We start from the raw sequence: 24,890 nt of genomic DNA, 5'->3' as shown, positions 1-24,890 counted from the left end.
AAAGATCAACAAAATTGACAGACCACTAGCAAGACTAATAAAGAAGAAAAGAGAGAAGAATCAAATCGACGCAATTAAAAATGATAAAGGGGATATCACCACCGACCCCACAGAAATACAAACTACCATCAGAGAATACTATAAACACCTCTATGCAAATAAACTGGAAAATCTAGAAGAAATGGATAATTTCCTGGACACTTACACTCTTCCAAGACTAAACCAGGAAGAAGTTGAATCCCTGAATAGACCAATAGTAGGCTCTGAAATTGAGGCAATAATTAATAGCCTACCAACCAAAAAAAGTCCAGGACCAGATGGATTCACAGCTGAATTCTACCAGAGGTACAAGGAGGAGCTGGTACCATTCCTTCTGAAACTATTCCAATCAATAGAAAAAGAGGGAATCCTCCCTAACTCATTTTATGAGGCCAACATCATCCTGATACCAAAGCCTGGCAGAGACACAACAAAAAAAGAGAATTTTAGACCAATATCCCTGATGAACATCGATGCAAAAATCCTCAATAAAATACTGGCAAACCGGATTCAGCAGCACATCAAAAAGCTTATCCACCATGATCAAGTGGGCTTCATCCCTGGGATGCAAGGCTGGTTCAACATTCGCAAATCAATAAACATAATCCAGCATATAAACAGAACCAAAGACAAGAACCACATCATTATCTCAATAGATGCAGAAAAGGCTTTTGACAAAATTCAACAGCCCTTCATGCTAAAAACGCTCAATAAATTCGGTATTGATGGAACGTACCTCAAAATCATAAGAGCTATTTATGACAAACCCACAGCCAATATCATACTGAATGGGCAAAAACTGGAAAAATTCCCTTTGAAAACTGGCACAAGACAGGGATGCCCTCTCTCACCACTCCTATTCAACATAGTGTTGGAAGTTCTGGCTAGGGCAATCAGGCAAGAGAAAGAAATCAAGGGGATTCAGTTAGGAAAAGAAGAAGTCAAATTGTCCCTGTTTGCAGACGACATGATTGTATATTTAGAAAACCCCATTGTCTCAGCCCAAAATCTCCTTAAGCTGATCAGCAACTTCAGCAAAGTCTCAGGATACAAAATTAATGTGCAAAAATCACAAGCATTCTTATACACCAGTGACAGTCAAACAGAGAGCCAAATCAGGAATGAACTTCCATTCACAATTGCTTCAAAGAGAATAAAATACCTAGGAATCCAACTTACAAGGGATGTAAAGGACCTCTTCAAGGAGAACTACAAACCACTGCTCAGTGAAATCAAAGAGGACACAAACAAATGGAAGAACATACCATGCTCATGGATAGGAAGAATCAATATCGTGAAAATGGCCATACTGCCCAAGGTAATTTATAGATTCAATGCCATCCCCATCAAGCTACCAATGAGCTTCTTCACAGAATTGGAAAAAACTGCTTTAAAGTTCATATGGAACCAAAAAAGAGCCCGCATCTCCAAGACAATCCTAAGTCAAAAGAACAAAGCTGGAGGCATCACGCTACCTGACTTCAAACTATACTACAAGGCTACAGTAACCAAAACAGCATGGTACTGGTACCAAAACAGAGATATAGACCAATGGAACAGAACAGAGTCCTCAGAAATAATACCACACATCTACAGCCATCTGATCTTTGACAAACCTGAGAGAAACAAGAAATGGGGAAAGGATTCCCTATTTAATAAATGGTGCTGGGAAAACTGGCTAGCCATAAGTAGAAAGCTGAAACTGGATCCTTTCCTTACTCCTTATACGAAAATTAATTCAAGATGGATTAGAGACTTAAATGTTAGACCTAATACCATAAAAATCCTAGAGGAAAACCTAGGTAGTACCATTCAGGACATAGGCATGGGCAAAGACTTCATGTCTAAAACACCAAAAGCAACGGCAGCAAAAGCCAAAATTGACAAATGGGATCTCATCAAACTAAAGAGCTTCTGCACAGCAAAAGAAACTACCATCAGAGTGAGCAGGCAACCTACAGAATGGGAGAAAATTTTTGCAATCTACTCATCTGACAAAGGGCTAATATCCAGAACCTACAAAGAACTCAAACAAATTTACAAGAAAAAAACAAACAACCCCATCCAAAAGTGGGCAAAGGATATGAACAGACATTTCTCAAAAGAAGACATTCATACAGCCAACAGACACATGAAAAAATGCTCATCATCACTGGCCATCAGAGAAATGCAAATCAAAACCACAATGAGATACCATCTCACACCAGTTAGAATGGCGATCATTCAAAAGTCAGGAAACAACAGGTGCTGGAGAGGATGTGGAGAAATAGGAACACTTTTACACTGTTGGTGGGATTGTAAACTAGTTCAACCATTATGGAAAACAGTATGGCGATTCCTCAAGGATCTAGAACTAGATGTACCATATGACCCAGCCATCCCATTACTGGGTATATACCCAAAGGATTATAAATTATGCTGCTATAAGGACACATGCACACGTATGTTTATTGCAGCACTATTCACAATAGCAAAGACTTGGAATCAACCCAAATGTCCATCAGTGACAGATTGGATTAAGAAAATGTGGCACATATACACCATGGAATACTATGCAGCCATAAAAAAGGATGAGTTTGTGTCCTTTGTAGGGACATGGATGCAGCTGGAAACCATCATTCTTAGCAAACTATCACAAGAACAGAAAACCAAACACCGCATGTTCTCACTCGTAGGTGGGAACTGAACAATGAGATCACTTGGACTCGGGAAGGGGAACATCACACACCGGGGCCTATCATGGGGAGGGGGGAGGGGGGAGGGATTGCATTGGGAGTTATACCTGATGTAAATGACGAGTTGATGGGTGCAGCACACCAACATGGCACAAGTATACATATGTAGCAAACCTGCACGTTGTGCACATGTACCCTACAACTTGAAGTTTAATAATAATAAATAAATTAAAAAAAATAATAAAATAAAATAAAATAAAATCACGTTTGCAAAACAAAAAAAATAATAATAATAAAAAAAAATAAAACCATAGACATTCTTTCATGCACCTGCTCTTTATAATATTTTTAATCTAACTGATTAGGGAGCAATAGGACACAAATTAGTGCAATTTCCTTGGACAGAATTCAACATCAGTGGAAGAAGCATTGTGTTTGGAACATGAGCAGATGCACACATCAAGGGTGTAATAGCTGCTCAACAGGTAATTCGTCTATCCCTATTTTGGGGTTTATAAGAGAGAATTGCAGTCCTCTCTTTGTAAGAAGGAGAGATGAAGGATGGAAAGTGATGAATCATTCATGCTCAATTTGATTACCCGTGAGGATACTCATTCAAAGAGTCTTCACCCAAAAGGCCCTTCATGAAAATAAGTAATGAGGATTTGCATAATTTAGATTTGCCATATGAAAATATCTAAACTACATTTCTTGACTAAGATCTTTCAATTCCCAAAAGATATATTTGAATGAGGACTGGATTACTAACCAAACACTAAAAATCTATAAACCATATTAGGTGCATTTGAGAAATACCAATTAACTGGACAAATAAGCCCATTGTGCTATGTGGACTTAGTATGCATTCAGTAACAATAGATTAATTCACAGAAAACAACTTACTGCTGTTTTTCTGCTCAAATACAAATATGTCATACATATTTCAATTTTTATCTGATCTGACATATCTTCAACATTATCAAATGAAGCAACAATTAATAATTTTACATTAAATAATAAAGAAAATAAATATGTCTTTTTTTTTTTTTTTTTTTTTTTTGAGACAGTGTCTCACTCTGTCACCAAGGCTGGAGTACAGTGGTGCAATCTCGGTTCACTGCAACCTCTGCCTCCAAGATTCAAGCAATTCTCCTAGCTCAGCCTCCCAGGTATGGGGACTACATGTACATGTCACCACGCCCGGCTAACTGTTGTATTTTTTGTAGAGACAGGGTTTCACCATATTGGCCAGACTGGTCTCAAAGTCCTGACCTCAGGTGATCTGCCCACCTCAACCTCCCAAAGTGCTGGGATTACAGGCGTGAGCCACCATGCCTGGCCCCATTTTCAGTAATAAATTGGAAAGAAATTCAACAATTATCCTTCCAATCTGCTCATAATAAAGTAACATACATCAATTTATCTGAATTTCATGCATCCGTTGAGATTCTGTGTCTACTGTAATCAATCAGGCCATGTCTTAATGATTGATCATATTTTATATACTTATTTATTTTCAAAGCTGGACCATGTAAATACTCAATAAACACTTATTTAATAAATGAGGAAATGAAAAAAAAAAAAAAAAGAGAATGAACTTTGATATCAGCTTTTCTGATTTTTTAACAAAGGCTACCCTTGTTTATTATGTAAAATATTACTTTTATAATTCTATTTTGAATTTCTAAATTTTGAAATAATTCCAAACTTACAGGAAAAGTTGCAAGAAAAGTACAAAGAACCTTTTACCCTGAGCCATGGAGTTAGTGATGCCCCATGATCTTAAAGGCTTCAGTGTGTCATTTCTACAAACCAGGACATTCTTTTACTTAACCACAACAGTGATCAAAATCGGGAAATTAACACTGATATATTACCATCTAACCTACAGACCCTGTTCAAGTTGCCAGTTGTCCCATCAATGTCCTTCATAGTCAAGTGCTCACATTGCATTTTGTTACATCTCTTTAGTCTCCACCACTCTTACAAGTTTGTCTTTCTTGACTTTAATTACTTTAACATTTTTTAAGATTTCAGGTCAGTTATTTTGTAGACCGTTCCTCAATTTGGGTTTGCCTGATGTTTCCTTTTTATTAGATTCAGATTGTACCTTTTTGGCAAGAAAACCACAAAAAAGAGATTGTCTTCTTGCATCTTATCAGGTGTCACAGTTTTGATTTGTCCAGTTTATTTCCTCTGCACTAACCCTGCAAAGGGCTTTTTCTCTAAGATCTGATCTCTTTTAGCAGAAAATGGTATTTAGAAACCAAGATCTGGGCAGTAGGCATGCTCATTGTTTTGTGCCATTGCTGTTTCCAAGCCCTCTCATGGAACAGAGCTAGGGAACAAACATGAATGCATGTGCATGCACACACACACACACATACACATACACCTATATATCTCTGTATCTACACATACTGAAAGCTGTAAGAGTTTATACCAGTACTTCCAATTCCAACCTTATTCTAGTTTTCACCCTTTCCAAATTTGTAATTCTCTTCTCTGACTATAAGAAATCTGGCTCCTGCTTTTTCCCTGCCGCCACCGAGTTGTATAGAGGTGGAGTCTCGGGTGCATTCAAGATTTGGCTTCACTCGTAACCCACTGCCATGGCGGAGGAAGGCAGTGCTGCTGGAGGTGCAATGGACATTAATACTGTTTTACAGGAGGTGCTGAAGACCGCCGTCATCCATGATGGCCTAGCACGTGAAATTTGCAAAGCTGCCAAAGGCTTAGACAAGTGCCAAGCCCATCTTTGTGTGCTGTGTGTGCTTGCATCCAACTGTGATGAGCCTATGTATGTCCACTTGGTGGAGGCCCTTTGTGCTGAACACCAAATCAACTTAATTAAGGTTGATGACAAGAAACTAGGAGAATGGGCAGGCCTCTGTAAAACTGACAGAGGGGAAACCCCGTAAAGTGGTTGGTTGAAGTTGTGTAGTAGTTAAGAACTATGGCAAGGAGTCTCAGGCCAAGGACGTCATTGAAGAGTACTTCAAATGCAAGAAATGAACAAATAAATCTTTGGCGCACACACACACAGACACGCACTTAAAAAAAAAAGAAAAAATAAAGAAATAAAAAAAATAAAGAAATAAATAAATTTGACTCAGTCCTCCTCAAAAATAACCAATCTATTGCTGCCTCATTATTCACAGTCCCCTCCCTGCTGCCCTCAGACGTTCTCCTCAGGCTCCACACTGCAGCCCTACACTAGGCCACTACCACTGCCCCCCGTGGTAACATCTTCTTGCACTTTGTACAGAACAAGCAAATGGCTTTTGTCCTGAATTATTCAGGAAGGGAGGGAGACAGGTGGGAAGGAAGTTAAGGAAGGCAGAAAATAAAAATCGTTTGATACCACAGAAATACGAAGGATCAAAGGAGATTATTAGGAACAATTATATATTATATGCCAACAATTGGATCACCTAGAAGTGGACAGATTTCCAGATGCATACAACCTACCAAGAATGAATCATAAACAGAAAATCTAAAGAGACCAATAGCAAATAAGGGTCACCATTACTCTGAGGAGAGGACAGTAGGTAGGGAAGCAGTACAACTTTTAACTTGGAGCAAAACCATGCTCTAGGGAAACATTATTAGCATCCCCAGCAACAGCAGCAGCCATCGCTGCTGCCAATACCTGCAAATGGAAAAAAGGCCAGCAGCCAAAATGAAGGCTTGACTATTGACCCGAAGCATTTTAGGAAACCAGGAAAGAAACCCTTCACCAAACAAAGCTACTTCTTTGTGGGAAGTGTTCCTTCTGACATCACTGAGGAGGAAATGAGGAAATGTGAGAAATACGGGAAGGCAATTTCACAGAAAGAGGATTTAAATAAACAAAAAGGAAAAATGAAAAAATTAAAAACAATAACAACAAAAAAGAAACATGGGAAGGCAGGTGAGGTCTTCATAAGGATAAAGGCTTTGACTTTATGCACTTGGAAGCACAAACCCTAGTAGAGATTGCCAAAGTGGGTCTGGACAATATGCAGCTGTGTGCACTCTGCCTGCCATAGTGCATCCCTTACAGTCCGAAACCTTCTAACAAACTTTTGGAAGAAGCCTTTTCTTTATTTGACCAGGTGGAGGGGGCTGTAGTCGCTGTGGATGATCAAGGAAGGCCCTCAGGGAAAGGCACTGTTGAGTTCTCAGGGCAGCCAGTTGCTCAGAAAGTGCAGGCTGCTTCCTGCTAACCACATTTCCTCATCCTGTTACTGTGTAGCCCATAGGCTAATTAGGTGACAAAGAAGGACTTCCAGAGAAGCTGGTTGTAAAAAATCAGCAATTTCACAAGGAGTGAGAACAGCCACCCCAGTATGCACAGCATGGCTTTTGAATATGAGTATGCCATGCACTGGAGGGTGCTCATTGAGATGGAGAAGCAGCAGCAGGACGAAGTGGATCACAATATCAAGGAGGCTCATGAGAAGCTGGAGATGGAGATGGGGGTTGCTTGCCTTCATCAATGCCAGGTCATGCTAATGAGGCAGGATTTGATGAGGTGCCAAGAAGAGCTGTGGAGGATGGAAGAGCTGAACAACCAAGAGATGCAAAAAAGACGGCAACTGGAGCCCACGTGAGAGGAGTGCAGGCACTAGAAGGAAGTGATGCACTGGTAATGGTAGGAAAGGTTCACCGGAACCTTCTCTGATATGAGACAGCAGGAGAGACAGCTGTGCCAGATGGCTGTGGGAGGTGCTACGGGCATAACAGAGGCACCATGCCCCTGCTTCTGTGCCAGTTGTTACCCCAGCTCTTCCAGAACCTGAACCTATGATGCTAATTGACCTCACTAACGATGGAATGCTTTGGCCAAGCTGCTGCAATGGAAGGAATTGGGGCAATTGGTGGAACTCCTCCTGCATTGAACTGTACAACTCCTGAAGCTGAATTTCCTCCAAACACACGTTGCTGATACTAATAAAGTTACAGTGTCTAGTTCCTGAAAACCTTTAAGAGGACCCTATTTGGACTAGCCAGAATTCTACCCTAGAAAAGTGAGATTCCTCTCGATAGTTAGGTCTACACTACCTATACTACTCTAGGGAGTATTTTGGAGGAAGAGAGCAAGGGAGGAGTGGTATTTAACAAACCAGTTCTGTGTGGTATACTGTTTAACTGATCTGTTCTCTGTGGTGCATTACTGAAGTCTCAAATGTGACTGTTGAAGACCTGGGGGAACCACGGTGAAATGAATCCAGTTAGAGACCCATTAATCTTGATCATTCCTTTTTTTCTCCATCCTGTTTCATTTGCTTTCTTATCCATACACTAACCAACCCCAGAGACACCACACATATACCACAAAAAACAAACCTCCAATGACCTTCGCCCCACTGCTCCATTCACTCCCAGGTGAGAATTCAGGCAAATGTCCACAGAGGTCACAAACAATGTACGTATAGTTCTTTTATATCCCATATATTATCCCTTCATATCCTAAGGAAGACATTTTCTCTTAGAGATTCATTTCAGTATATCTTTTTAAAAAATCTTGTGTTAACTTGCCTCAATCTTTTTCTTGGATAAGGACAACCCAGGAATGGCCCTTTTGTGTCTATGATGTTGCTATTCACAGCTTTCCTTGATAGGCCTAGTACAGTCTTGGAAACAGGGTTGCTGGATGCTGAAGGTCTGAGAGTAGCTCTTAGCCTTGCCTATCTTACTTAGTAGTTATGCTGTGCATATTTAATTGATGTACTATGTTTGATTTGTTGCTAATACCTTAAATTTGAAGTTTTTCTGAGAAATGGAGCAGCAATGCAGCATCACTTGTTAAAATACATTTTAAGGCCGGGCACGGTGGCTCAAGCCTGTAATCCCAGCACTTTGGGAGGCTGAGACGGGCGGATCACGAGGTCTGGAGATCGAGACCATCCTGGCTAACATGGTGAAACCCCGTCTCTAGTAAAAAATATACAAAAAAACCTAGCCGGGCAAGGTGGCGGGCGTCTGTAGTCCCAGCTACTTGGGAGGCTGAGGCAGGAGAATGGCGTGAACCCGGGAGGCGGAGCTTGCAGTGAGCTGAGTTCTGGCCACTGCAGTCCAGTCTGGGCGACAAAAGCGAGACTCTGTCTCAACAAAAAAAAAAATAAATAAATAAATGAAATAAAATAAAATAAATTTTAAGCCTTAAAAAAAAAAGGAGATTGAATCAGTAATCCCAGCACATTGGGAGGCTGAGGTGGGTAGATCACAAGGTCAAGAGATCGAAACCATCCTGGCCAACATGTTGAAACCCCGTCTCTACTAAAAATACAAAAATTAGCTGGGTGTTGTGGTGCGCACCTGTAGTCCCAGCTACTTGGGAGGCTGAGGCAAGAGAATCACTTGAACCCGGAAGGCAGAGGTTGTAGTGAGCCGAGATCGCGCCACTGTACTCCAGCCTGGTGAGAGAGCGAGACTCAGCCTCAAAAAAAAAAAAGGCTCTCATCAAATAAAAGACCCAGAACCTGACAGCTTCACTGCTGAACGCTATCGAACATTTAAAGAACTACGGCCAGGCACGGTGGCTCACATCTGTTATCCCAGCACTTTGGGAGGCTTAGGTGGTAGGATTGCTTAAGCACAGGAGTTTGAGACCAGCCTGGGCAACATAGGGATAATCTGTCTCTACAAAAAATAAAAAATTAGCTGGGTGTGGTGATGCATGTTGGTGGTCCAAACTACTCGGGAGGCTGAGGTGGCAGAATTAATTCAGCCCAGGCGGTGAAGGCTGCAGCGAGCCGTGATAGTGCCACTGCACTCCAGCCTGGGCAACAGGGCAAGACCCCCATCTCAAAAAAGGAAGAATACTAGCCCTTCTCAAACTCTTCCAAAAAACTGAAGAGGAAGGAATGCTTCCAAACTCATTTTACAAGGCCAGCATTACCCTGACACCAAAGCCAGACAAGGACACTATTAAAGAAAACTTGTCAATTAGACTGTGGAAAATATGGAAAAAAAGAAAAAAGAAAGCTACAGGTCAATATTTCTGATGACCACAGATGCAAAAATTCTTTTTTTTTTTTTTTTTTTTTTTCTGAGACAGGGTCTCCCTCTGTTACCCAGGATGGAGTGCAGTGGTGCAATCATGGCTCACTGCAGCCTTGACCTTTCAGACTCAGGTGATCCTTCCACCTCAGCCTCCTGAGTAGCTGGGACTTCAGGTGCACACCATCATGCCCAGCTAATTAAAAACAAAAAATTATTCGTCTAGGCAGGGTCCCATTATGTTGTCCAGGCTGGTCTCGAACTCCTGGGTCAAGCCAGCCTCAGGCCTTGACCATCTAAAAGTGCTGAGATTACAAGTGTGAGCCACAATGCCTGGTCAAGATGCAAAAATTTTCAACAAAATACTAGTAAACCAATTCAACAGCACATTGAAAAGATAAATCACCATGACCAAGTAATATTTATGTCAGGGATTCACAGATGGTTCAACATACGCCAATCTATAAATATAATATACCACATAAACAGAATGAAAGACAAAAACCATATGATCATCTCAATAGATGCAGAAAAAGCATTTGACAAAATTTAACATACTTTCACAATAAAAGCTCTCAACAAATTAGAAGGAGTACACCTCAAAAGTAAAGGCCATATGTAACAAACCCATAGCTAACACCATACTCAACAGTGAAAAACTGAAAGCTTTTCCTCTAAGATCAGGAACTAGACAAAGACTTCCACTCTCATTTCTGTTTAACATAGTACTGGAACTGAAGTCCCAGCCAGAGCAATTGGGCAAGAGAAAGAAATAAAAGACATCCAAATTGGAAAGGAAGGAGATTGTCCCTGTTTGCAGATGATGATCTTATATATAGAAAAGCTGAAAGAATCCACCAAAAAGACTGTCAGAGCTAATAAATTAAGTAAGGTTGTGCGCATATCAATATACAATAATCAGTAGTGTTATAAAAAATAAAATACTTAGGAATAAATTTAACCAAAAAGGTAAAAGATCTCTACACTGAAAACTGTAAAACACTGATATAAGAAATTGGAGACATAAATAAATGGAAAGATATCCCATGTTCATTGATTGGAAGACTTAATATTGCTAAAATGTCCATACTAACCAAAGTGATCTAAAGATTCAGTGTAATCCCTATCAAAATTCCAATGACATTTTCCACAGAAATAGAAAAAACAATCCTAAAATTCATATGGAACCAACAAAGACCCTGAATAGCCAAAGCAATCTTGAGCAAAAAGAACAAAGCTAGAGGTATCACACTACCTGATTTCAAAATTACTACAAAGCCATAGTAATCAAAACATTTTTATACTGGCATAAAAACAGACACTTAAACCAAAATAATAGGAAGAAGAGCCCAGGAATAAATCCATATATTTACAGCCAGCTGATTTTTTACAAACGTGTGAAGAAACATAATGGGAAAAGGCAGTCTCTTTAATAAATTGTGCTGGGAAAACTGGATATCCACATGCAGAAGAATGAAGTTAGACCCTTATCTCACACCATATTAAAAACTCAACTCAAAGTGACCTAAATCTAAGACCCAAAACTGTAAACTATTAGAAGAAAACGTAGAGAAAAAGCTCCATGACACTGGTCTGGGCAATTATTTGAATATGACCCTAAAAGCACAGGTAACTAACCAAAAAAAAAAAAAAAGACAAATAAAATGGGACTATAGCAAACAAAAGCTTCTGCACTGCAAAGGAAACTATGAACAGAGTGAAGAGACAACTTACGGAATGGGATATTTATAAGCCATACATCTAATGAGGGGTTAATATCCAAAATATACAAGGAACTCCAACAATTCAATACCAAGAAAACAAAGAGCCTGATTAAAAAATGGGCAAAGGACCTGAATAGACATTTCTCAAAAGACATACAAATGACCAACAGGTATAAGACACACAAATGCTCAACATCACTTACCAGGAAAATGCAAATTTAAAACCACAGTGAGACACCACCTCAAAACTATTAGAATGGCTATTACCAAAAACAATGAAAGATAACAAGTGTTGGCAAGGATATGGAGTAAAGAGAACCTTTGGCACACTGTTGGTGGGAATGTAAACAGAAAACATAATGTAAAATAGAACTACCATATAATCCAGCAATCCTACTATTGGGTATATGTATCCCAAGGAAATAAAATCAGTATGTTGAAGAGGTATCTGACCCCCATGGTCTCTGCAGCATTATTCACAATAGCCATGATATGGCATCAACCTATGCGTCTATCAGTCAGTAGGTAAATGAAGAAAATGTGGTGTATATGTACAGTGAAATATTATTCACCCATAAGAGGAGGAAATGCTGTCATTTGAAACAATGTGGATGAACCTGAAGAACATTTTGTTAAGTGAAATAAGTCAGGCACAGAAAGACAACTACTGCATGATCTCATCTATATGTGGAATCTAAAATAGTTGGAACTCATAGAAATAGAGGGTAGAATGGTGGTTACTAGAACTGGGGAGTTGGGATTGGGATAGGGGTTGTGGAATTGGGGAGATATCGGTCAAAGGATTTAAAATTTCAGCTTTATAGGAATAAGTTTAAGAGTTCTACTGTACGACATGGTGACTATAGTTAATAACAAATATATTCTTGAAAGTTGCTAAGAGTAGATCTTGTGTTCTTACTACAAAATAACTATGTGAAGTAATACATGTTCATTAGCTCAGTTTAGTCATTCTACAATGTATACATATTTCAAAACATCATGCTATACAAGATAAATGTTAATATATAGTTTTGTCAATTAAAAAAAAAAGGATTTAAGAAGAGGCCAGGCCAGCTATGGTGACTCGTGCTTGTAATCCCGCACTTTGGGAGGCCAAGGCGGGTGGATCACTTGAGCTTGATCCACTTTGGGAGGCCAAGGCGGGTGGATCACTTGAGCTTGAGTTTGAAACCAGCCTGGATAACATGGTGAAACTCCGTCTCTACAAAAAATACAAAAATTGGCCGGGCATGGTGTCATGCACCTGTAGTCCCAGCTACTTGGGAGGCTGAGGTGGGAGGATCTCTTGAGCCCAGGAGGCATAAGTTGCAGTGAGTTGTGTTCGTGCCATTGCACTCCAGCCTGGGTGACACTCCAGCCTTTTGAGACTCTGTCTCAAAAAAGAGAAGAGACACCCTAGATCTCCATCCTTCTCTCTCTACCATGTGAGGATGGTGGGAAGGCAGCCATCTGCAAGCCAGGAGGAGAGCCTCAGCAGAAACCATCCTAGTACCCCGATCTTGGACTTTCAGCCTCCAGGACTCCGAAAACAGACTTTTGTTGGTTAGGCCAAAAAAGGAAAACGGAAAAAAATCTTGAAAGAAGGCACTTCAGCACTCTACAAAATTATTTCAAAGGACAGTTACATATGCAACCATATTCAGCAACAGCATTCCATAAAAAATGTCTAATGTTTCTAAGCAACCAAAACTACCTTTTCCTATTAGGAAGATGCTATAAATATGAAGAAAATCTGACTGATATTTTAAAAGTTAAATAGCAACAAAATTTCAGCAACTTTTTTAGAATATTTCCATTTATTATCAAGAAAAAAATCACTCTATACAAAGATATTACAAATGTAATAAAGTATTCTGTATAACACACGGCATTTTGGCATTTTAAAAACAATTGCATCTTGGTACTAAACTTAACATTAAATAACTGAACAGTACCTGAGAACTTTAAAAAATCACTTTCATCAGTGCCTCCAAATTCATTTCAGTCATTAAGCATATACAAATACTCAGCAAAAAAAATAGGATTTTGGTATTCTGCTGGGATCTAGATTCATCACAGCCAAAGATATTTTAAGTACATACTTTTAAAACAGAAATCACTTCTAAAGGATTCACCTGGTCAAAACCATGCATTTAAGAATGCTGGTTACCCAAAAGTTTTGTGTTTTTCTTGCCACGTCATCTGAAAGCTACTTGAACTGTGAGACAGTGACCAACATTATCAGCTAATTACCCAGTAAAACTCAAGTGTATCACCAATGAAGTCTCATTAAACTAAATTCCACAAATGGATCCTCAAATATTCCAACCTTATCTATATTTTATTACATCTTATGGAAAACTATGTTTTGATTAGATAATAAAGTTTAACAGGAAAAATGGGCAAGATGAATGTTTGATACTTTTACCAAAAATTTATATTTCATTTACTTGCTGATTTCCCTGAAAACTCAGTTTGTTGAAGAAGCAACATTCTGTACTAATTACTGTGTATTACTATTCACACACAGGTGTTTAATGAATTTGACTTGTAATTCTTTAAATTTTTGAAAGTCCAATAGTAAACTAAAGTTGTGGAAACAACTGATAAGAATATTAGAGGATGATAAATTCTACATCTTTAAATAGATAAGTACTAGCAGGTGGTATTTTCCTAAAGCCATAGACATTTAGAATAAATAGAGTGATTACTTTTTAAAACTTTGATCTGTATTTTGTTTATTAATAGGGCATGAGTGGTTTTGTCTGTGCTTTTTGCATGCATTACAAACATTACAGACATGATTACTTTTGAGATTCAATCTTACCCACTGTTAACCTTGTGCTTAACTAACTGCTAAGATGTATTAGTTAAAATATTAATTTGACTACGTCTCAGACAAAAAAGGCATAAAACTGGATACAGACAACCCATACATTTATCTCTGATTAGTCACCTATTTCTGGGCTTATAACAAATGATAAATGGCATGACATTTTCTATTACATGTGATATAAAAAGCATTACAATTTTTCCCCTTTTATAGTCAACATTTGAAAACAAAACAGATGAGAAACATTTCAGTGGCAACTTCATGAGCTATGAGATTCGTTTTTAGGAAAAGTCAAACCACTCCCAATTCATAATCAACTTTTACAAATAAACTAAGAGTCACAAAATTTCAGAACTGAAGTCATTAAAATTGGCCTTACCTTCACTAATCAATAGGAAATGTTTCTGGAAAAATAAGGCCAAAAGAAGGCTCTCCAAATCTGGGCAATAACTAGTCATTCTAATGAGAAGTCCATCTTAGGTTTCTTACTAAATAACCTAATCCATAATGATCTTTCTCACTCTGTTGTGTATGAGATAACTAGAAGGAGTATCTGAATTAAAGATTAACCAGGACCATAGATATTGTTTTATTAACAATATTTGCATATACACCGTGGAATACTATGCAGCCATAAAAAAGGATGAGTTCGTGTCCTTTGTAGGGACATGGATGCAGCTGGAAACCATCATTCTCAGCAAACTATCGCAAGAACAGAAAACCAAACACTGCATGTTCTCACTCATAGAATTAGGGAATTGAACAATGAGATCACTTGGACACAGGAAGGGGAACATCACACATCAGGGCCTATTGTGCGGAGCAGGGAAGGGGGAGGGATAGCATTAGGAGATATACCTAATGTAAATGACAAGTTAATGGGTGCAGCACACCAACATGGCACATGTATACATATGTAACAAACCTGCATGTTGTACACATGTACCCTAGAACTTAAAGTATAATAAAAAAAAACCCCAATATTTGATTCGCACTACATAATTTACAGTGTATCTTACGTACCATTTTATTTAGTACAATACAACCTGTTAGGTAGCAGGCTGGGTATTACCTGACTAAAAAGTCCCTATTCTTTCCATTTCTCCATGCTACTTAATAGCATGTGGTGATCCTTCAAGAAATCAATTAAAGATATAACAAATTATTTGATGCCATTAGGCAGCCTGGATCACCAATTTCAAGTATTTTTTTTTTGAGACAGGGTCTTGCCCAGGCTGGAGTGCAGTGGCGTAATCGCTGCTCACTACAGACTCAACCTCCTGGGCTCAAGGGATTCTCCCACCTCAGCCTCCCTAATAGCTGGGACCACAGGCACATGTCACCATGCCAGGCTAATTTTTTTTTTTTGCAGAGACAGGTTTTCCTTATATTACCCAGGCTGGTCTTGAACTCCTGGGCTCAAGCAATCCCCCCACCTCGGCCTCCCAAAGTGCTGGGATTACAGGCGTGATCCATCCACCATGCCCAATGTCCAGCTCCATGTCTCTCTTAACATGGAAACTATCACAAGTTTTCCTGAAGTATTAGGTTAGACATTGATAACCCAGCTGTTTCTGTTCACTATGGTTGTGAGAGGCCCAGTTATTTAAAAGGTCATTAAGATTGAAAATAGATTTAGAGGTGTAGGTACAGATTGGGAAGGGGCATGAAGGAAATTTCGGGGTGGTTGGAAATGTCCTAAACATGGTGGTGACATGGGTGTTAACATACATAAAAATTAATTAAGCTGTACATTTAAAATTAGTCTCCTTTATGCATTTTACTCCACATGTGTTATCCTTGCAAAGAAAAAGACTGACATCTTTGAGAGCAAGAGTTTTTGTCTTATTCACCTCTGTATAATTTCCAACATGGGGCTTTGTACATTAGACATTCAAAACATGTTATACAAGATTGGTTGCATCAATACTGGAGTGTTTGTGTAAGGGTTAGGTGCTGAGGCTGAGAAGTATATGAGGGAGACTTGAGATTAAACCTGCCACATAAAGTGGAGAGAAGTAGCAAGGTCAGGACTACGAAATAATCCTAAAAACTTTAGAATTTCTACATAATACAGTTGACATTACTATTCTCAATAGAGCTGCTTTCAGTCTCAAAGGGCTGTGGTACGTGTGCGTGTATGGGGTAAAAAAGGGAAGCAGCAGGTCAAGGAAGAGAAGTGTATTTCACAAGACTTAAGTAATCTTGTCATTGCTGCTTTTCCTGCCAGAAAATCATTACCTTTCCCTTTAAAAATCATTTCCATATACATTGCAATAATCGGTCCTATGTCAATTCCACCCTTCCTTCTCTAATAACAGTTACTATTTATTCAGCACCAACTAGTATACTAGGGACTATGCTGGGTGCTGGAGTCCCAATGACGAATGAGACAAACATTTAAATAAAAGGATGTCCATAATACAGGCATGTACAAAGCTTCACCTCAACTGAGGAGGCAGGACCAACCTTCATAGAGAAGCCCAGTCTTCAAGGATGAGTGTTCTAGTTCCAGAAGAGCAGAAGCAGAGTGGGTAACATGTTAAAGGTATGGAGGCCTGAAAGAATTGCCTTTTTTCAAGGAATGCTAACTATGTAATAAGGTATAGGGAGAACGTGGTATTTTAACTGGAACATATGGAAAAGATTATTACTAGGGAAAAAAGAATGAAGGCCTTTACTAAGAAAGCAGCAGGAATGAAGAAGGGACAGATGCAAGAGGAGACAAGCTCAAAAGGACTTGATGATTAAGTATGAGTGTGACAGAGAAAAAGAATACAATACTTTGAGGTCCTAGTAAGCTTCTTGGGTGGGTGGTAAATGGTAATGCCATTATGGAAGGTAAAGAAGAGAGGGAGCCAGTTTACCAGGGCATTCAGGTAGCATGAAAGAAAACTGAACCTGTGGGCTCTGATAAGATCATCCAGGGGGAAAAATAGCACCAACTGAGGGGAGAAGTCGAGACTCATGGGAAATAAATCTCAGGGAGGAATCTTGTCTACCACAGAAAACCCAGACGAGTATCCAAACAGGGTAGTATAGGAGGTTATAAATAGGTCAAGCAGTGTGAGGACAGATAAAAAGACACTAGACTTGACAAGACGGGCAGTCTCCGCTCATCTTTCCCAGAATATCCTAAGAAAATTGTAGGAGCTAAAGATAGAGATCACTGGGCTAAGGAATAACTGGGAAGGGAGAAAACGGAGGCTGGAGGCATTTCAGAAGTCAGGATGCAAAGGCATCCAGGTGGTAGGAAAGGTTTTATTTGGTCTTTCCTTTTAGGCTAATGAAGACATTTACCATGTTTATACAAAGAAAGGAAGCACTAAGTGGTGATGTAAGGATAAACACGGCCTGGGAGAGAGAGGAGGGATCCAGTGCACAAGTAGAGTTCAGAAAAGTGCCTTAGAAACTAAAAGTGGGTGTTAAAAGAGCAGGGGAAAGGATAAATACATGTAGAGATAGAGGAGAAATGTTGCCAAATTCATTTTAAATTAAAGTCTATGATCAAAAAATAGCACCTGAAAAATGAAAAATTCATTGGGAATATTCTAAACACAGTGTAGCAGAACCTTAATTCTGCTTATACTTACTTATACTAAGTAGCCAAAGCTTATTTAGTTTTAAAAAAATCCATATAGCTATTCTAACAGTCAGTGTTTAAACTGATTGGTGCTAATTAATCCAAAACTATGAGATTCTGTATTAAAAAAAAAAAACAAAAACCTCACCACCTATCCATCACCATCTAGAGCCATCCTGGGTTCATATTTTGAACAGAAAAGAAATTGTGCCTTCAGGTTTTTCTTTCTCCCTGGTAAGTTCTATTTATGTGCTTATGATTTTAAAAATTTATTTTAATTTATATTTTTAAATAAAAAATAAAAAATATTTTCTACCTTTTTTACTGAAGTCTATGATTCTTGTGAGATTTCACAACTGTTGCTCATGAAAAATTTATAATACAGAAATATTTCCTTTTGAAATAATAATTTCTGAGGAATATTAATGGTACTCTTAGGTTCTTTAATTCTTTTTGTTTTTCCTTCCTGAACCATCCTGACCCCAAGCCTTATCTTGCTCTCTTCCCTATTTCCCAGTATCATTTAACTGAGAATTTTTGTTTTTATGGCATTCATACATTCCTCAATTTGACCAAAACAACTAATTCATGTAAAGTTATGGTTTGGTTAGACATCGTGTAAGTAAAAGGACAGACTGTTCCTTGCTAGGAAGACATTCAACATTTAGGGCAGGTTCTAGTTGTAGTAACAAACTAGGTCTTGAATAAGTTAATTACTTAGCATAATGATAATTCCATCACAATTAAGATTACTGCCCAACTTTAATCTGTAATAAAATATAATGATCTAATTAACCCTTACAATGTCTTTGAGAAATAAAAGGGCAAAATAAATAATTACATATCAAATGAAAACTCCTAAAATATAACTATGTTTTGAAGCACAAGTAAAAGGTTTCTAAATGCCAGAATTACCAAAAGTTAGGAAACAGAAAGGGCAAATAAAGTGTCATGTTACAGCTACAACAACTCAAATAAAGCATGCAGAAACAACTAGGAAACACTGAGAATTTTAAATCTGATGAAGGAGCCAGCAGAGATTACCCAGCATTCAGCTCACCATTTGAGACCAGTCAAATGAATATGTGACAAGTCTCTTTTAAAAATCTTGCACTTTGAAAAGGAAATGTGTTATAAGTGTTACTCAATCTGGAAGTTATGGTGAGCTTGACAATGTCAAAACATGGATTTAGAGATTCTCAATGAACAGATGTTTTACCTTCAATAAAATCTCCTTTCATAAAAGGAAAAAAAAGATTACCCAAATTCTACCATCATTTTGCCACTGGGATTATTTTCCTTTCGAACAATTTGGATGACCATTATTATTCCTGGACTTGAATGTACATGATTCTTATAAACCCAATGTCACACTAAGTAAAACTGCAAAAATCATATACGACTTATAATTAAAGTTACTATTTCTTTCAAAAACTAAAGTTCTATTAGTATTACTTTTAATGTTCAGTAAATATTTTCTGAGTGTTTAATATAAGGTAGCCATTTTTCTACAAACTGGAGATTCAACAATAAAGCACAAAAATTTCTGTCCTTAGAAAGTTAATATTTCAGTATGGGAAAACAAACAGTAAATGAATAAATGCTTAGTAAAGTCAGATCATGGTGAGTGCTATGGACATACATAAAGCAGGGGGGACAGCAAATGCTGATGTATATATTCAAGGAAGACCTGCTCAGGTAACAGTGGAGTGACACCTGAAGGATGTAAAAGAGTGAACTATGCATTTTTCTGGGAGAAGAACATTCAAGGCAGAGGGAATACAGAGAGTCCAAGGCATGTGCATACTTGATGCTTTGAGGAGCACTGAGGCCAAGGTGCCCGGAGCTGCATGATGAGGTGGGACATGGTAGTACCTGAAGTAGGACAGGGAGTCTAGGCCTGCAACTTTTAAGGACTTTGACTGCTCTGAGATGAGAAGCCACTGGATGGTTTTGAGCAGACGAATGGTAGGAGTTGACTTGTTTTAAAAATAATCATTCTGGCTACTTTATGGGGAACAGACTGTAGGGATGCAAGGATATAAGGAGAATTTTTGTAGATGATAGCTTCAATCCAGGAAAGAGATGATGGTGGCTTGGAATAGGGCGTTAATAGTAGAGATCAAAAGAAGTGGTCAGCTTTAGATATATTATGAAGGTAGGGTCTACTAGATTTGCTAATGGATTGGATATGGGATCTAAAAGAAGAATCAAGGATGACTTCAGGGTTTTTGGCCTGAGCAACTAGAAGTATGGCATTGCCATTTACTGAGTTGGGGAAGACTGAAGGAGAAGCAAGTTTGGGAGGGAAGACCAAGAATTCAGTTTCAGATACGCTGAGTGTGAGCTTTAATTAGATTTCTAGATAGAGATGTCAAACAGGCAGTTTTATGAGATCACGGGGAGTCAGAACATCTAAGAAAGGAGAATGGTCCAAGGAAACTTCTTCCCCTTAAAAAATATGAGTGTAAAGCTAAAATCATAAGCAACTTTTAAGGCATAGATTGAAATAGTATAAAATGTAGAAAACCTCCCATACCTTGAAAGCTCACTTCAACTGCCTTCTGCCCAACTTAACATTTTAAAGATATTTTGATATACATACAAATCTAAGAAGCCCCAAGAAGCCTAAGAAAACCCCTTAGGGGTTACCTTGGCCCATGGGCCTCAAAAATAAGAAATTAAGTTTTTCAATGGCATAGCCATTACAAGTTTTATCTTAAATTTGCTTGAAATTTAAGAATACATTAAAACATTATAAAAAGAAATATAAAAAAGCATTTTTTTTTTTTTTTTTGAGACAGAGTCTCACTCTGTTACCCACGCTGGAGTGCGGTGGTGTGATCTCAGCTCACTGCAACCTCCGCTTCCTGGGTTCAAGCAATTATTGTGCCTCAGCCTCCCAAGTAGCTGACAGTACAGGTCCGTACCACCATGCTCAGCTAATTTTTGTATTTTTAGTAGAGACAGGGTTTCACCATGTTGGCCAGGCTGGTCTCGAATTCCTGGTCTCAAGTGATCCACCCGCCTCGGCCTCCCAAAGTGCTAGGATTACAGGCATGAGGTCCTGCACCTGGCCTCTGAGTTGTCCTTTTATGACAGCTTCCAATTTTGTATTCACTATATCCAAAGTTGTATGCTTCTTCCCTGAAAAAAGTTTTTTATATTCTCAAATACAGTATTATTATTCTCAGTCAGTATTATATATACAGTATAAATACAGTATTATGTTCCCAGTTAGACAAATACAAAATGCTGCATCTATACAGGTGGTATCAAGATTTAAAAGGATTTAAATCTTGCAAGTTATACTTGAAAAAATTCATATGGAAAGGAGTCACTCAATTGCTCATTTTGCATACTGCCAATACCTGAATACTGACTATCTTGAACAAAACTATGACTGTTTGGATTAGTACTGTTTGATGGGCCCGACTCATTTATCATGCTGTTATCTGCACAATTGAAGTCAGATCCCTCAAATGCATCTGATTGTGAAACAAAAACAGTAGTATTGGAATTGGCACCTGTCGACATACTGGAAGAGGACATCTGATGGAGCTGTCTCAAGTCTCTTGGGTCTAACACTGAATTACATGAGGGGTTTTCAAGATTCATGCTCAGAAGTCTTGGATTATCCGTCTCTTCCATGCTATCATTGCTGGTTGTCATCATATTCACAGAACAATTAGACAGCATGTTGTGATCAGAAATACCATATAAGTCTGCTGGTGGCATGGATGACGCTTCCATTCCAACTATGTCATCGGCATTGTTATAAATGCAAGCGTTAGAAGCATTTAAATCATTCCCAATAGGTATTCTCAGGAATGGCGGGATACCTTGCGAATTAGAAGGAAGTGTCCCTGTTGAAAAACTACTCAGTGGGTTTGTATTGCCTGAGCGTGGGGTGGGGTGGGCCACTGATGACCAGCTTGAAGAAGGAAGAGGTGTCATTGAGGCATGATGTGACAATCCACTTGAGATGGGCCCAGGTGAGGGATAGTAGGATTCTGCTTGACTTGAAACCCCTGTAGGCATTTCTCTCACAACTGCATCATGAGAAAACAAGTTTGGTTCTGTGGGAGGAAAAATTTGTTTTACAAAATTAAAAGGAACAAAATTATAAAAAGTATTTCTAAATTAAAATTGCATAAGCACACAAATATATATAAAGAAAAATGTCAGGGAAACCAATGTAACATTTCAAATAAAAAAATGTAAAAAGCACTAAAATTATTACACGAATCCAAAATGAAATTCTGTAACATACATACCATTTTACAAATACAGGTAAAATGATTTTTGCAAGTTACTTTGGCATATGTAATGTCACTCCAGTTAAATATGAAAATCTAGTTTCTGAGGCTCTATAAAGGTATTTTTGAAAACTAAAAGATAAATATTAGAATTACAATTAATGGGACTCCAAATAGCCAAAATCATCTCTTAGGAGAAAATGGAAGGATGGAGAAAACACTCATTAGGGATAAGAAAATACACACAATTTTTAAGATATATTACGACAGAACCCTAAGAGACTATAAAATTCACAGTCAGAAAAAATTACAGAAAAAATTAATTCTGTATTTATTTACATATTATACAAATGCTTTATGAACTAAACCAGGAAAAAGCACTGATTTAAGAATGTACATGGGGGAAAAAGACTTCTAATTAGCCCTTGGTTGAATTATCTAAACTAGGAATTGGTAATTTTTTTTTCTGTAAAAAGTCAGATTGTAAATATTTTAGGCTTTGTGAGCTATATACAGCCTCTGTTCGAACTATTCAACCCTGTTACCATAGTGTTAAAAAAAAAAGCAGTTTAGAGATAATATTTAATCAAATATTCATAGCCATGTTCCAGTAAAATTTTATTTATAAAAATAGGTAACTAACCAAATCAATAACATTTTTTTCCATGACGCAATGTAACTAATAAAATCACTACCATATGAACGACATGTAATTTCTTGAACAATAAATTCCAAAAACACGATCGGTTTCTAACACAACCTTCAGAAGTCATGCTTAATTTATTCTATACTGAAAGCATGAAAAATTTGGAGAGAAAATTTTCAAAGAAGCAGTTATTCATTCCTAAAAACAGAATTCCAATATATTGTGCAAAGCACTGGTCTTTCTGATCACAAGAAATATGCTATAGGAAATAAAATACCTTTTTTGAAGTATCTTCCTTCTCCAATTGAACCGAGGAGACCAGGTCTTGGTCTCTCAGGAAAATTAACTGTTAGGATAAAGTTTTTCCGTTATTAAATGGCATCTGAAAAATAACATTATCAGTTAAAATCTGAAAAACTGGCAGGGAGTGGTGGCTCCCACCTGCACTTTGGGAGGCCAAGGTGGGTGGATCACCTGAGGTCAGGAGTTCAAGACCATCCTGGTCAACAAGGCAAAACCCCGTTTCTACTAAAAATACAAAAATTAGCCGGGTGTGGTGGCACACACCTGTAATCTCAGTTACCCGGAAGGCTGAGGCAGGAGAATTGTTGAACCTGCAAGGGGAGAGGTTGCAGTGTGTTGAGACTGCCCCACCGCACTCCAACCTGGGTGACAGACAGAGACGCTGTCTCAAAAAACAAACAAAAACAAAACAAAACAAAAATAATAAAATTTGAAAAACTGAATACAGTAAATAAAACAAAACCTATTTAAATATGAATCGATCCAAAATATTCTTACCATGATCCTGGCACAGTTTCTGGAAAAGCAGAGTTGTCTTTTGTTTCTTTGCTTTATTGCCATAAGTATCTGATTAGAAAGAAACCAGGAAAGCAGACAAAAAATTATAGGATTGTTTCCTCTCCTTTAATAAACAAATATTTTATTCACATATAGAAAATGTTTTCAATAAATATGTATGTAATTTAGATTAAATAAGTATTATAGAATACGTCCCAAATCAGTAGTATCAGTAGAAAAGGATATTTTTATCTTAGTAAAAAATTGTTTAAAGTAATCCCAGCACTTTGGGAGGCTGAGGCAGGTGGATCACTTGAGCCCAGGAGTTTGAGGCCAACCTGAGCAACATGGCAAAACCCTGTCTCCATAAAAAACAGAAAAACTAGCCGGGCGCAGTTGGCTCATGCCTGCAATCCCAGCACTTTGGGAGGCTGAGGCAGGTGGATCACCTGAGTTCAGGAGCTTGAGACCAGCTTGGCCAACATGATGAAACCCCATCTCTACTAAAAATAATACAAAATTGGTTGGGTGTGGTGGCACATGCCAGTAGTCCCAGCTAATCAGGAGGCTGAGACAGGAGAACTGCTTGAACCCAAGAGGCAGAGGCTGCAGTGAGCCGGGATTACGTCACTGTACTCCAGCCTAGGCAAGACAGAGCGAGACTCCATCTCAAAACAAAAAAACAAAAAAATCCCACCAAAATTAGCCAGGTGTGGTGGTGTGCACCTGTAGGCTGAGGTGGGATGATCACCTGAGCACAGGAGGTTGAAGTTCTGGTGAACCATGATCATGCCACTGTACTCCAGCTTGAGTGACAGAGTGAGACCCTGTCTCAAAAAAACCCAAAACAAACTGTTTAAAATATTCATCTTGTGTTCTTATCACACAAGTCAGTAATGTCAACTAGTGCAATAAGGTTTGATAAGAAACCAATATAGAGACTATTCTCTGAGTGGTAAGTGCACAAGGACTAAAATAGACCTTCAAAAATAAAACAGAAATTTCAGTAAGCAGTTTAGATACTTTGAAATTATTCCATCCTAATCAAACCTCTTTCTGAAGAAAGAGATGCAGAGACAAGTCTAGCCAATATGGTGAAACCCTGGTTCTACTAAAACTACAAAAGTAGCCTGGCATGGTGGCACGTGCCTGTATAGTCCCAGCTACTCGGGAGGCTGAGGCAGGAGAATCGCTTGAACCTGGGAGGTGGAGGTTGCAGTGAGCTAAGATTGTGCCGCTGCACTCTAGCCTGGGTGACAGTGAGACTCTGTCTCAAAGAAAAACGAAAAACAAAAAAACAAAACAAAACCAAAAAAAACAAAGAAATGCAAAGAGCATAAAGA

The 24,890-nt window shown here is 38.4% G+C and overlaps 1 protein-coding gene and 2 pseudogenes across 1 annotated transcript in view; 2 read left to right on the top strand and 1 right to left on the bottom strand.

The window, feature by feature from the left end:
• The first annotated feature begins 4,317 nt into the window (after window positions 1–4,317).
• Window positions 4,318–5,796, top strand: LOC140713332 (small ribosomal subunit protein eS12-like; annotated as a pseudogene).
• An 838-nt stretch (window positions 5,797–6,634) lies between these two features.
• On the top strand, window positions 6,635–7,804 carry LOC103220204 (non-POU domain-containing octamer-binding protein pseudogene; annotated as a pseudogene).
• Window positions 7,805–20,787: 12,983 nt separating this feature from the next.
• The window catches only part of REL (REL proto-oncogene, NF-kB subunit), a 42,742-nt gene continuing 38,639 nt past the window's right edge, over window positions 20,788–24,890 (bottom strand). Inside the window, exons 8-10 of the mRNA XM_038006983.2 lie at window positions 23,548–23,616; window positions 23,024–23,092; window positions 20,788–21,920 (exon numbers count right to left, since the gene is read on the bottom strand). Coding sequence (XP_037862911.1) covers window positions 21,148–21,920; window positions 23,024–23,092; window positions 23,548–23,616 — 911 coding nt within the window. The 3' untranslated portion in view covers window positions 20,788–21,147. The remainder of the gene's footprint in view (window positions 21,921–23,023; window positions 23,093–23,547; window positions 23,617–24,890) is intronic.

This window comes from Chlorocebus sabaeus, chromosome 14 (assembly GCF_047675955.1).
Source record: "Chlorocebus sabaeus isolate Y175 chromosome 14, mChlSab1.0.hap1, whole genome shotgun sequence".
In the NCBI taxonomy this organism is placed as follows: Eukaryota; Metazoa; Chordata; class Mammalia; order Primates; family Cercopithecidae; genus Chlorocebus; species Chlorocebus sabaeus.
Note: the sequence above shows the minus strand (reverse complement) of the source record. Positions and strands in the feature narration are given on the sequence as shown.